The sequence below is a fragment of the Eptatretus burgeri genome, chromosome 3, assembly GCF_056783735.1.
Source record: "Eptatretus burgeri isolate ZD-2024b chromosome 3, Ebu_testis_v1, whole genome shotgun sequence".
NCBI lineage: Eukaryota > Metazoa > Chordata > Myxini > Myxiniformes > Myxinidae > Eptatretus > Eptatretus burgeri.
This window is the reverse complement of record NC_140963.1, coordinates 51,531,089-51,543,337: the sequence shown is the minus strand read 5'-3', so window position 1 is coordinate 51,543,337 and position 12,249 is coordinate 51,531,089. Positions and strand designations below refer to the sequence as shown.

At 39.9% G+C, this 12,249-nt stretch overlaps 2 protein-coding genes across 9 annotated transcripts in view; one reads left to right on the top strand and one right to left on the bottom strand.

Annotated features, from left to right (window-relative positions):
• Positions 1 to 12,249, top strand: part of LOC147029866 (secretin receptor-like) — a 142,585-nt gene that overhangs the window by 117,207 nt on the left and 13,129 nt on the right. For all 4 annotated transcript variants that reach the window (XM_085873284.1, XM_085873287.1, XM_085873286.1 and 1 more), the window contains exons 9-12: positions 3,167 to 3,227; positions 9,697 to 9,766; positions 10,005 to 10,096; positions 12,072 to 12,213. In XM_085873284.1, the coding sequence (XP_085729410.1) occupies positions 3,167 to 3,227; positions 9,697 to 9,766; positions 10,005 to 10,096; positions 12,072 to 12,213 (365 nt within the window). The remainder of the gene's footprint in view (positions 1 to 3,166; positions 3,228 to 9,696; positions 9,767 to 10,004; positions 10,097 to 12,071; positions 12,214 to 12,249) is intronic.
• LOC147029864 (THAP domain-containing protein 2-like) overlaps positions 10,402 to 12,249 on the bottom strand; it is a 96,060-nt gene continuing 94,212 nt past the window's right edge. For 2 of the 5 annotated variants that reach the window (XM_085873292.1, XM_085873293.1), the window contains exon 5: positions 10,402 to 11,520. In XM_085873292.1, coding sequence (XP_085729418.1) covers positions 11,240 to 11,520 — 281 coding nt within the window. In that variant the 3' untranslated portion in view covers positions 10,402 to 11,239. The remainder of the gene's footprint in view (positions 11,521 to 12,249) is intronic. The other 3 variants (XM_085873296.1, XM_085873295.1, XM_085873297.1) reach the window with 3 other exon arrangements.

Genomic DNA, 12,249 nt, shown 5'->3' with positions numbered 1-12,249 from the left:
CTGTAAAGTATGTACGATTAGAATGTGAGTACATCTATAAAGTATGAGCAATTAGAATGTGAGTTTGTCTGTAAAGTATGTACGATTAGAATGTGAGTACATCTATAAAGTATGAACAATTAGAATGTGAGTCTATAAAGTATGAACAATTAGAATGTGAGTTTGTCTGTAAAGTATGTACAATTAGAATGTGAGTACATCTATAAAGTATGAGCAATTAGAATGTGAGTTTGTCTGTAAAGTATGTACGATTAGAATGTGAGTACATCTATAAAGTATGAACAATTAGAATGTGAGTCTATAAAGTATGAACAATTAGAATGTGAGTTTGTCTGTAAAGTATGTACAATTAGAATGTGAGTACATCTATAAAGTATGAGCAATTAGAATGTGAGTTTGTCTGTAAAGTATGTACGATTAGAATGTGAGTACATCTATAAAGTATGAACAATTAGAATGTGAGTCTATAAAGTATGAACAATTAGAATGTGAGTTTGTCTGTAAAGTAGGTACAATTAGAATGTGAGTACATCTATAAAGTATGAACAATTAGAATGTGAGTACATCTATAAAGTATGAACAATTAGAATGTGAGTACATCTATAAAGTATGAACAATTAGAATGTGAGTACCTCTATAAAGTATGAACAATTAGAATGTGAGTCTATAAAGTATGAACAATTAGAATGTGAGTTTGTCTGTAAAGTATGAACAATTAGAATGTGAGTACATCTATAAAGTATGAACAATTAGAATGTGAGTACATCTATAAAGTATGAACAATTAGAATGTGAGTTCATCTATAAAGTATGAACAATTAGAATGTGAGTACCTCTATAAAGTATGAACAATTAGAATGTGAGTACATCTATAAAGTATGAACAATTAGAATGTGAGTCTGTCAATTATGAACAATTAGAATGTGAGTACATCTATAAAGTATGAACAATTAGAATGTGAGTACATCTATAAAGTATATACAATTGGAATGTGAGTCTATCAAGTATGAACAATTAGAATGTGAATACGTCGATAAGTATGAACAATTGGAATGTGAGTTTGTCTGTAAAGTATGTACAATTAGAATGTGAGTACATCTATAAAATACATACTGTAAAACCACATAAAACAAGTCCGGGCGAGGGTAAATGCAATTTTTGATTGCTCGTTCTCATTACCTTGGCCACCGGAGGTTGTTTTCACCTCTGTCTGTTTGTTTGTTTGTCTGTGAACAGGATATCTCAAAAAGCTGTGAATGGATACAGACGAAATTTGGTGTACAGGTAGGGTGTGTGACAGGGACTAAATTATTATATTTTGGTGAAGATCTAGATTTGGATGCGAGAATTCTTAGCGATTCTTCACCATTAAGTGATTGGGCTAAAAAAGATATAATTACGACATCGACAAAAGTTGTGGATGGATTCAGCCCACATTTAGTGGACAGGTTGGGTGTGTGACAAGGATGAGTCGATTCAATTTTGTGAATCTGAATCAGGATACTCAAATTTAAAAATTATATCCAAAAATGATGCACTGTATCTTCTTCTTCTTCTTCTTCTTCTTCTTCTTCTTCTTCTTCTTCTTCTTTCGGCTGCTCCCATTAGGGGTCGCCACAGCAGATCATCCGTATGATCCGCATAGTGATTTGGCACATGTTTTATGCCGGATGCCCTTCCTGACGCAACGCTGGTCGCCTCTTACGACACAGGGATATGGTACACCTATTTTAACCGGGGTATACACCAGCCCAGTACACTGGTACTCATTTCGCCGACCTCGGAAGAATGACAGGCTGAGTCAACCCTCTGGTGTATTAATTCAGTGGCCCAACGGGGCTTGAACTTAGGACCTTTTGGATCCCAAGTCGCTGCCCTAACCACTGCGCCAACACCAGGCCAACAACAACAAAAAATGATGCACTGTATATAGCATGATATTTCAAAAAGTTGTGGACGAGTTGTGACAAAACTCGGTGGATAAGTTGGTTTGGTGACGAGAACAAGCCGATTCGAATTTTGTTCAAGTCCGGATCCAGATCCGGCCTATCAGTGAGATACAAAATGTAAACTGTTCAGCCTGTTGGAGGTTTGCGCTCCACCCAGTGACGTTGTCATTAGCCAATCCCCCATGCAGCTGGAGACGGAGTTTTGCAATCACTTCTGTGTGTGTGTGTGTTGTTGGTTGTCATCTCCATATGCGGGTTTCATAAGGTGGAACCAAGCCCTCCCAGGTCTCGAACTATATCCACCTAGGTGTGTGTGTGTGTGTGTGGGCGTGTGTGTGTGTGTGTGTGTGTGTGTGTGTGTGTGTGTGTGTGTGTGTGTGTGTGTGTGTGTGTGTGTGTGTGTGTGTGTGTGTGTGTGTGTGTGTGTGTGTGTATGATAGGCTAATGCTGTTTGTCTGTCTGTCCTATCCTGAAAAACGGAAACGCTCCTCAGAGAGAAAAATAGTTTCGTAACAATTGACTCAAATTTATCCAAACTGACGGGAAAGTTATAATTTTTTCAGTTGGACAAAAAATATATAAATTGACCCTGAGTGGTGTATTCAGCTGACCTCTGCTTTAATTGCTCCAATTTTTTTGAATAATTCCTGTTAAGAAATATGCCGTGATATCTTTGCTGTTAAGAAATATGATGATTTTGCAATTTAACACGACTCCATACATCTATGTATGTAATAATACGCTGGTTCGTCCATCTGTTTGTGTGTAACATTCCTTCCACCCATGAAAGACATCATTTGGCAATGTTGGTCTTATGCAATTGACCTGAAATTTTAAGAATTTGCATATTAGGTCACTGAATTGGTTCACCAGTTCAAAAGCTAGAAGCTGATTGTTTTTTTTTTGTTTGGTTTTTTAAAAAAAAATCAAAAGGTCAAAGGTCAAGGTTGCATAATATCATCAATATTCATCCGAATGACGAGAAATTTGAGCAGAGTTTGCATATTTGGTCACTGACGCTGATTGCTTTTCAGGTCAAAAGGTCAAGTTCGCCTAAAATGGATTTGTTCTTGCTGTTTTCGTCATGTTTAGCATATGGAAGAAGTCTGAATACAAAGTGGACGTGGAAGGGATTTGCATTTTCAGATACTTTCCAGTTTGTATATGTATTTGTTTGTTTGTTTTGTAATTAAATGTGCTTTGTTTGTTTTTTTTCAGGTGCTCCAGCCATTTTTACCATTCCTTGGGCCTTGTCTCGCTGGGCTTATGAGAACACAGGGTGAGACTTTTGACACTTGATGTTCCTATCGAACCTCTAATTGCTTTTGTTACATCATTACTGTAGCTGAGGACAAAAAGGCCTGTTTTTCTCTTCTGTCTTTGCAAAGGGAACAAAGTTCACAAAAAGGTAGTGCAGCCTCCTTCATAATACTATCCATATAAATAATATGTGCAGTGTCTGTCATGATTGCTATTTTTTCTCTGAACATTTCACCTATCTGCACTAAACTTCATTTACATAATTAACTATGTCTTACAATTCCACTTAGGTCATCTATATTTACCAACAGCTTTTATTCCATTTGTCCCAATCAAAAGTACATCAAAGCATTCTCTCTGCAAGATGACATACCTGTATCCCAGTGGATGTCACTTCAAGTGTATCTGTCGTGGGATTGCTACCTTTGTCTCCTAATATGGACAAAGGTTATGTTTTCCCCCTGGTTTATTTGTCTGTCTGTGAGCAGGATATCTCAAAAGGTTATGGACGGATTCACACGAAATTTGGTGGACAGTTTGGGTGTGCAACAAGGATGAATTGATTAGCTTCTGGTGAAGATCCGGATCTGGATAGGAGAATTTAAGTGATTTTTCACCATTGAGAGGTTGGGTCAAAAATGATACTGGTATACAGCATGATATCTCAAAAAAATTTGGACAAGTTATGATAAAACTAGGTGGATGATTTGGTTCGGTGAGGAGAACAAGCTGATTCGATTCTGATAAAGGTCCGGATGCAGATCCAGCCCATCAGTGGGATACAAGACGAAAACTGTTCAACCTGGCCGAGGTATGGTATGCTCTCTACCGAGTGCCATTCTAGTTGTTGTTTGCATTCATTGCATTTTTACGTCTGCCACCGAAACTGAAGGAGGTTATGTTATCATCCCTTTCTGTCTGTCTTGTTTGTCACTTGCAAAATCGAAGATTTTTCAAATATATTGGTCAGATTTTGCTATCTTGCCAAAACGAAGTTTTTGCAAGATATGTTAGTCAGCTTGTATGTTTTTTTTGTCTGTAATCACATATCGATCACTCTGCAGAGCACAGTTATCATTGGAATTTTTTGTAACTTCGCATATCAGAGTCCTATAGCGGTCCCTTTCAGCGCATAAAAATTTTCAAGGTCAAGGTCAAAGGTCAAGGTCACTTTGTCGCAAATCAGGGGAGTCAATGAAACCCTTATTTTTTGATTAATTTTGATCGCATCGTCTTCAAACTTCATGGGAATATAGTTCATGGTCTGGCGCTCAGCTGATTAATTTTTGGTGGCGATCGGCCTTGACCTTCATGGTTAGCGCTGGAGGTCGAAAGTTTTTGACCCCAAGGTCAAATTTTGAAATATTAGATACCACATCGAGTCATACCTCATATGAAAGTGCTTGATAAGTGCTTTCCAGATCTGTCAAAAGTTTGACGCTATGACGTCATTTCATGACGAAAAAACGAATTTTTCATGAAAATGTTATTTCCTCAGTTCTCATCAAAATCTCTTGATATTTCATGTACAACGGTCCTGGAGATATACCATTAACCGTACGAAAATATAAAGATCAAGGTCAAAGGTCAAGGTCACAAAAAGGTCAAGCATCAAGGTCGACGAAACCCTTATTTTTTTGAGTAACTTTAATCGAATAAATAAGTCACTCATGTTCACATTTTGGCAAGATACTGTTCACCCTGGGGGTGACATTGGTTTATTTTTCTGTCTGTTTGTCTGTTTGTCAATCGCCTACAGGTCACAATTTTAAACACTCTTCAAGAAACTTCACCACATGATAGAGTTTGTCATAAGGAAGAAGCCTGTTGTTTTTGAGGTCAAAAGGTGAACACAGGCCAAAGGTCAACAACGAAGGTGGGATTTCTAAAATCCTCAATTTTCATCCAATTGACTTGAAATTCGAAGAGGATTTATATTTCAGGTCATTGAATTCAACCATCTATTTTTGAGGTCAACATCGACCAAAAGGACAACATAGGCCCAAGGTCAACAACTAAGGAGGTATTTCTAAAATCCTCAATTTTCATTCGATTGACTCGAAATTTAAAGAGGATTTTCATATCAGCTAACTGAATTCAACCAGCCAATTATTTTTGAGGTCCACATCGGCCAAAAGGTCAACATATGCCGAATTTCTAAAATTGTCAATTTTCATCTGATTCACTTGATATTTGAAGAGTTGCATGTTTGGTCATTAAATTCAACCACCTATTATTTTTGAGGTCAAATTTGTTTCATGGATTTTGCAAGTATCGTGGTCTGCATGACTTCTTCTTGTTATCTTGCCAAAACGAAGTTTTTGCAAGATATGTTAGTCAGCTTGTATGTTTTTTTATGTTTTTTTGTTTGTCTGTAATCATGTATCGATCACTCTGCAGGAGCACAGTTATCATTGGGAATTTTTGTAACTTCGCATGTCAGAGGCCGATAGAGGTCCCTTACAGTGCATCAAATTTTCAAGCTCAAGCTCAAGGTCAAAGGTCAAGGTCACTTTGTCGCAAATCAGGGGAGTCGACGAAACCCTTATTTCTTGATTAATTTTGATCGGATCGTCTTCAAACTTCATGGGAATATAGTTCATGGTCTGGCGCTCAGCTGATTAATTTTTGGTGGCGATTGGCCTTGACCTTCATGGTTAGCACTGGAGGTCGAAAGTTTTTGACCCCAAGGTCAAATTTTGAAATCTTAGATACCATATCGAGTAATACCTCAAATGAAAGCGCTTGATAAGTGCTTTCCAGATCTGTCAAAAGTTTGACGCTATGACGTCATTTGATGACATCATGACGAAAAAACGGATTTTTAATGAAAATGTTATTTCCTCAGTTCTCATCAAAATCTCTTGATATTTCATGTACAATGGTCCCGGAGAGATACCATTAACCATACGAAAATATAAAGGTCAAGGTCAAAGGTCAAGGTCACAAAAGGGTCAATAATCAAGGTCGACGAAACCCTTAATTTTTAAGTAACGTTGATCGAAGGATCTCGAACCTTGGTGGATATATAGGGTGTGGTATGGTGCTCAGCTGATCAATTATCTTGCCAAAACGAAGTTTTTGCAAGATCTGTAACTTGGTAAGTTTTTTTTGTTTGTTTGTCTGTAATCATTGGATTTTTCACATTTATATCACTCTGTGGAGCACAATTCTCATCGGAAACTCTTGTGGGTACACATATCACAATATTATTACAATAAGCTTCAGCACACATAAAGGTCAAGGTCAAGGTCAAAGGTCAAGGTCACTTTGCGGTAAATCATGAAGGTCGACGAAACCCTTATTTTTTGAGTAATTTTAATCGAATCATCTCCAAACTTTATGGCAATGTAGTATATGGTCTGGCGCTCAGCTGATTAGTTTTTGGTGGCGATCGGCCTTGACATTCATGGTTCGCGACTGAGGTCAAACATATTTGACCCCAAGGTCAAATTTTCAAGTTTTAGGAACCATATCGTGTAGTACCTCAAATTGAACACCTCGATGAGTGCTTTCTAGATATGTCAAGCTTGAGACATTACGACATCACTTGGTGACGTTATGAGGCAAACCCATATTTTTCATGGTTAGTCTGTAAAACGATTCTCATCAGAATCTCTCGTAGGCAGATATTCCTCAAGGAGTTGCTCCTGGTGGATAGCAGCTCTGTTCACCTCAGTGTGACCTTAAAGAAGTCACACGTGGTCACCCTTTGGCAAGATACGGGTCACCCTACAGGTGACATTGGTTTTTTTTTTTAATGTTAATCGGCCTTGACCTTCAAGGTCAACTGAAAGGTCATCCTTTTTTAACCCTAAGGTCAAATTTTCAAGTTTCAGTTACCATATCGAGTAGTACCTCAAATTAAAGCCCTTAATGAGGGCTTTCTAAACATACAACTATTTTGACGATGTGACATCATTTGACGATGTTATGACGAAAAACTGCGTTTTTCATGTATTTTGCATTGATTTAGTTCACATCAGAAACTCTTGTTTAGGTCACTCTGTATAGCAAAGTTCTCATTGGAAACTCTTGTGGGTTCATATATGGTTGTCTTTTTGGAATACTTTTCAGTGCACTTAATGGACAAAGTCAAGGTCAAATGTCAAGATCACTTTGAAGTCAATTATGGAGTTCGATGAAACCCTTCTTTTTGAGTAATTTTCATCGAATCATCTCCAAACTTTGTGGGAATGTCGTAAATGGCTTAGCACTCAGTTTATTAGTGTTTGTTTGTGATCGACCTTGACCTTCAGGGTTAGCGCCTGAGGTCAAACATATTTGACCCCAAAATCAAATTTTCAAGTTTAAGGAACCATATCCTGTAGTACCTCAAATTGAAGTCCTCGATCAGTGTTTTCTAGATATGTCAAGCTTTAGCCATTATGACGTCATTGGGTAACGTTATGAGGCAAACACGTGTTGTTCATGGTCACTCTGTAAAACGATTATCATCGGAATCTGTCGGAGGCAGATATTCCTCAAGGAGTCGCTCTTAGTGGATAGCAGTTCTGTTCACCTCAGTGTGACCTTAAATAAGACACTCATGTTCACATTTTGGCAAGATACTGGTCACCCTGGGGGTGACATTGGTTAATTTCATTTGTTTGTTTGTTTGTCTGTGTACAGGATATCTCAAAAAGTTGTGGACGGATCCGGATTAAATTGTGTGGACTGGTTGGGTGTGTGACAAGGACGAACTGATTAGATTTTGGTGAAGATTCGGATCCGAATCCGACTACGAGAATTATTCATGTGATTTTCACCATTGAGAGATAGGGCCAAAAACTATATCTAGCACAATGTCTCAACAAGTTGTGGACGTATTCAGACGAAAGTTGGTGGACATGTTGTGTGTGTGACAAGGAAGAAATGCTTCAATTTTGATGAAGATCCAGATGTGATAATTTTTAAGTGATTCTTTACCATTGAGAGATAGGGCTAAACTGATATATAGCACGATATCTCAAAAAGTTGTGGAAGGATTCGGATGAAACTTGGTGGACACATTGGGTGTGTGACCACAACAAAATGCTTCGATTTTGCTGAAGATCCGAATCCGGATCCGATTGCTAGAATTTTTTAAGTAATTCTTCACCATTGAGAGTTCGGGCCAAAAATGATACATGGCATATTTCAAAAATGCATTGGCCCGATATGTTGTCGTTGATCAGGAATTACAGGGCAGAGGTATGTGCTCTACCGAGCGCCATTCTCGTTGCATTTCTCATGCAATTTTTGTTGCTGTTTTTGTTCGATGGCCCTCCAATCCGATCAGATGCCATTCCATCCTTGATAGGTATATCCACTAGTAATTAATAATGTGAAAGAATTTTAATTCAGGAGATAGTCAGCCAGGCAGAGAGCACAAAATGCAGCAGAGTGGATCATCTGTTGAACAGCATTTGAGTTTTGAACCCTTCGGCACAGTTCAACAGGATGTGTATGCCTGGTGTTGGCTTAATGGTTAGGGTGGTGGGCTTGGGATCCTATGGTCCTGAGTTCAAATCCTGCTCGGCCGTTGAATTAATACCAGGTGGGGTTGACTCGGCCTGTCATCCTTCCGAGGTCGGCAAAATGAGTACCAGCTTGCTGGGATGATTAAGCCATTTGAGTATCTTGTGTTGGAGTGGTGACCTGTTCAGGATTGTGCCCAATAGCCCAAGAGACTGCTTTGGCAGCACCGACGCTCTCTACAGAGTAAGGTCCCAATGGATGGATGGAACAGGACGTGGAGATTAAAAAAAGGACATGTGATGATGTTCAAGTATCCATTGGAGAAAGTCAGGGAAGATGAAGGTAATGATCCATAACATTTATGAGTAGTGAAATAGGTGACATAGAAGTAACCACACTACCAAATGGGTTATACACTGGTCCTCATGAGGCAGTCGATGTATGTATTGGATTGAAGAGCTTGTCTTCCTGGTGAAGGCTCGTGTCTATCTGCGTCAGCGAACAAGAATAACATATGGATGATATCAACAGGACATTGATTGAGGAAACCAACAGAAGCTGACGTCTTGGATGATAACCCTTTGACGGAGCAAAATAAGGGATTGTTGTTTGCTCCAACAAAGGGTTAACATCCGAAACATCAGCTTCCTACTACCTGCGGTGGATGGTATACTCCGATCACGAAACTACCTGCGGTGGATAGGATAGCATACTGTTGATGTCATCCCAGGTATTAGATGAACGTTCTTGCTGGGATTTGCATCAAATATGTCGAGGATTCTTCTTCACGTTCTACAAAGGGGAGGAAAGGTCTGTAACTGAAATTCTGGACCTATATTGTTGTCCTTGTGATTCAAAAAAAAAGCGTGCAGTATCATTATGCTTCGACTGCAGTCAAGGCTGCATTGACGTTTCACCATTCAAGATGTTCTAGGCAGTAACAACTTTTGATCCATGAGGTCTCAACGCTCCCCGAAACCTTTCTCTCCGGATTTACTTTTCCCTCCCTTTTTCCTTTCTCTTGGTAGTTGCTGGAATACAAACAACATCCCAGAGATCTGGTGGATCATCAAAGGTCCAATTCTGTTCTGCATCCTGGTAATATCCCAACTTGTTACTGTCGCTTTGGTCGCCCTGCATGTAACATATCGACCATTTCACAAAGTGTTCTTCACTCGACAATCCACTTTGTTGCAAAACTTTGCAAAATAATACTTTGTGATTAACTGGTTCATAGAATATTGCTCTGATGATTGATAATAGTGTCTCTTATAATCTTCAATGGAATGTCTTTTTGGTTTAAAATCATTATTGTAATGAAAATTATGATTTTCAGGTGAATCTCATCATGTTCATCAGCATCATTCGGATCCTGGTGAAGAAGCTGAAATGTCCAGACGTGGGAGGGAATGATTGCAGCCATTACAAGTGAGATGTGGGAGCCTTGTGGGTTGTGGCACAAACTGCATTCACGGGGTTAATTCGGGTCACCACTTACAGGACAGTCGGTTACAGAAACGACGTTGAGCATGCTGCCTCGTCTGCTAGCATTCGCTGGTGGGGGGGGTTAAACCTTGGTACCTTTCGAAAATAACAGGCCAATGTGTGCTGCTACCTTGGCCAAATCTCAAAATGCTGTCCTAATTTATGAGTCAACACTGCATCAGGGGCATAGCAACACCTGCACAAATGATGCAACCAGCAGTCAGGTGCAGCATACACAGGGTTAAATCCTAAATGCACCGTGCTCGTGCTCTATCGACGTGACGTGCAGAGATGCCACACTCTGAGGTTTTATTTGTCCCGTTTTATTCCGCTGCCATCGACCCATGAACACGACGACTCAATTCAATGCTCCAGTGAATTTCAAATATGACGTCATATACAGACGGTGGTGAGTAAAGTGTTTGCATTTTGTCATGTGATGCATCTTTAATTTCATGAACAGCTTTGAGAGTAAAAAGAAGGAGATTAAAGAAAAGAAGATGAACCGATAAGGAAATGTCATTTTAAAGGGAAAGGTGAGACCATGAAATCTTCCAAGGACTGAAGAAGACTGGGGTGGGGAGGGGGGAGCTGACAACACTGATCAGCTGTCATGACTGATAATTACGTACCATCTGTTTTCACGATATACCATTCTTACATCGGGTTGCCAGAGTAACCTATCGAGGATGTTTTAAAATCTGGAGGACCTGTCTGCGAGCACTGGTTGTCGGTGGACGTTAAATATAATATCACACGGTCTTGAACAGTAGGCAAGTCCTTGCGATGCTCCACTCAGCACGTTTGCGTCCACCTGTGCGCATGCAGCTGTGTTCTGAGAACGAAGATCCTGTAGGTTGGAGACAACATCTTTGACAAACACCCACAGAAAAAAAAAATCAACAGGGAGGGGTTATGTCTGGTGATCGTGGGGGCCAGGCGGTTGGTCCATCTCGGCCAATCGAGCGACCTTGAAAGTTTTCATTCCGGATGGCTGGAACGACTAAGATCTAATGTGGGGGAACGCCGTCCTGTTGAAAAGTGATATCAGGTTACAGGTCTTCAATCGGTGGGAAGGCAAATCCTTCATTCATGTTCATGTAACTTCACTGTATCCTCCACAAAGAAAAACAGACCCACCAAGCGGTCATGGAGAAGGCCACACCACACATTGACCTTTGGACTATCGCGTATGTGTTCAATGACCATGTGGGGGTTTTCAGAGCCCCAGATCCTCACATTGTGCCGGTTGACCTTCCCCGATGCATGAAAGCAAGCTTCGTCTGTGAACATGACCTTTTTCAGGTAACGTTCATCGTCCTCTATGCGACCAGCCATGGCAAGAACTTGCGTACCACCTTGATGTCCTGCACGTGACAAACAGAGCTCACATTGAAGTGCACTGATGATGTGAAAAAAAACTTTATGAGTTCCTGTATCATATAAACCAAAGGGTATCATTGTATCATTTGTACTTCTCAATATATGAACAATTAAAGTTGTCCAGGTCTTTTTGGAACGTGCTGTACATTTTCTTCCAAAATAAGAAAATGAAGTTAAAGTTTGTGAATATAATCAATGAAACATATTTGTGTCTCTCTTGGCACATCAGCAAGTCGATGTTTATCAGAAGCTTGTTGAGGATTTGTCTTGAAATTTGCTAACTATTGGCGAGGTCCAAAACCACACTGTACCTCACTTGAGAATTGAGATATTTTAAAAGTTGTGAAATATGTCAGCCTGAGCTCTCACATCAACACAGTATATTGTTTGCTTTCTTTGTGTTGTGTTAACTGCCCGAGAGAGACTCAATACTTATGGTATCGGACTCGAACTTGGCTTGCCACAATTCAACTGCATACATCGCCAGAATGTCCCATGGAGGTAAAAGTCTCATAAGCAGCCTCTCTGCCAACAGGCGACTTGTCAAGTCCACCCTGCTCCTCATCCCACTATTTGGCATTCACTACATCCTGTTCGCGTTCACTCCAGACATGGTGCCATTCTTCCTATCCTTGGAGATCCGGCTCTACTTCGAACTCTCCCTCGGCTCATTCCAGGTCTCTTACAAAATGACCCCATTGCTGCCTCCCACG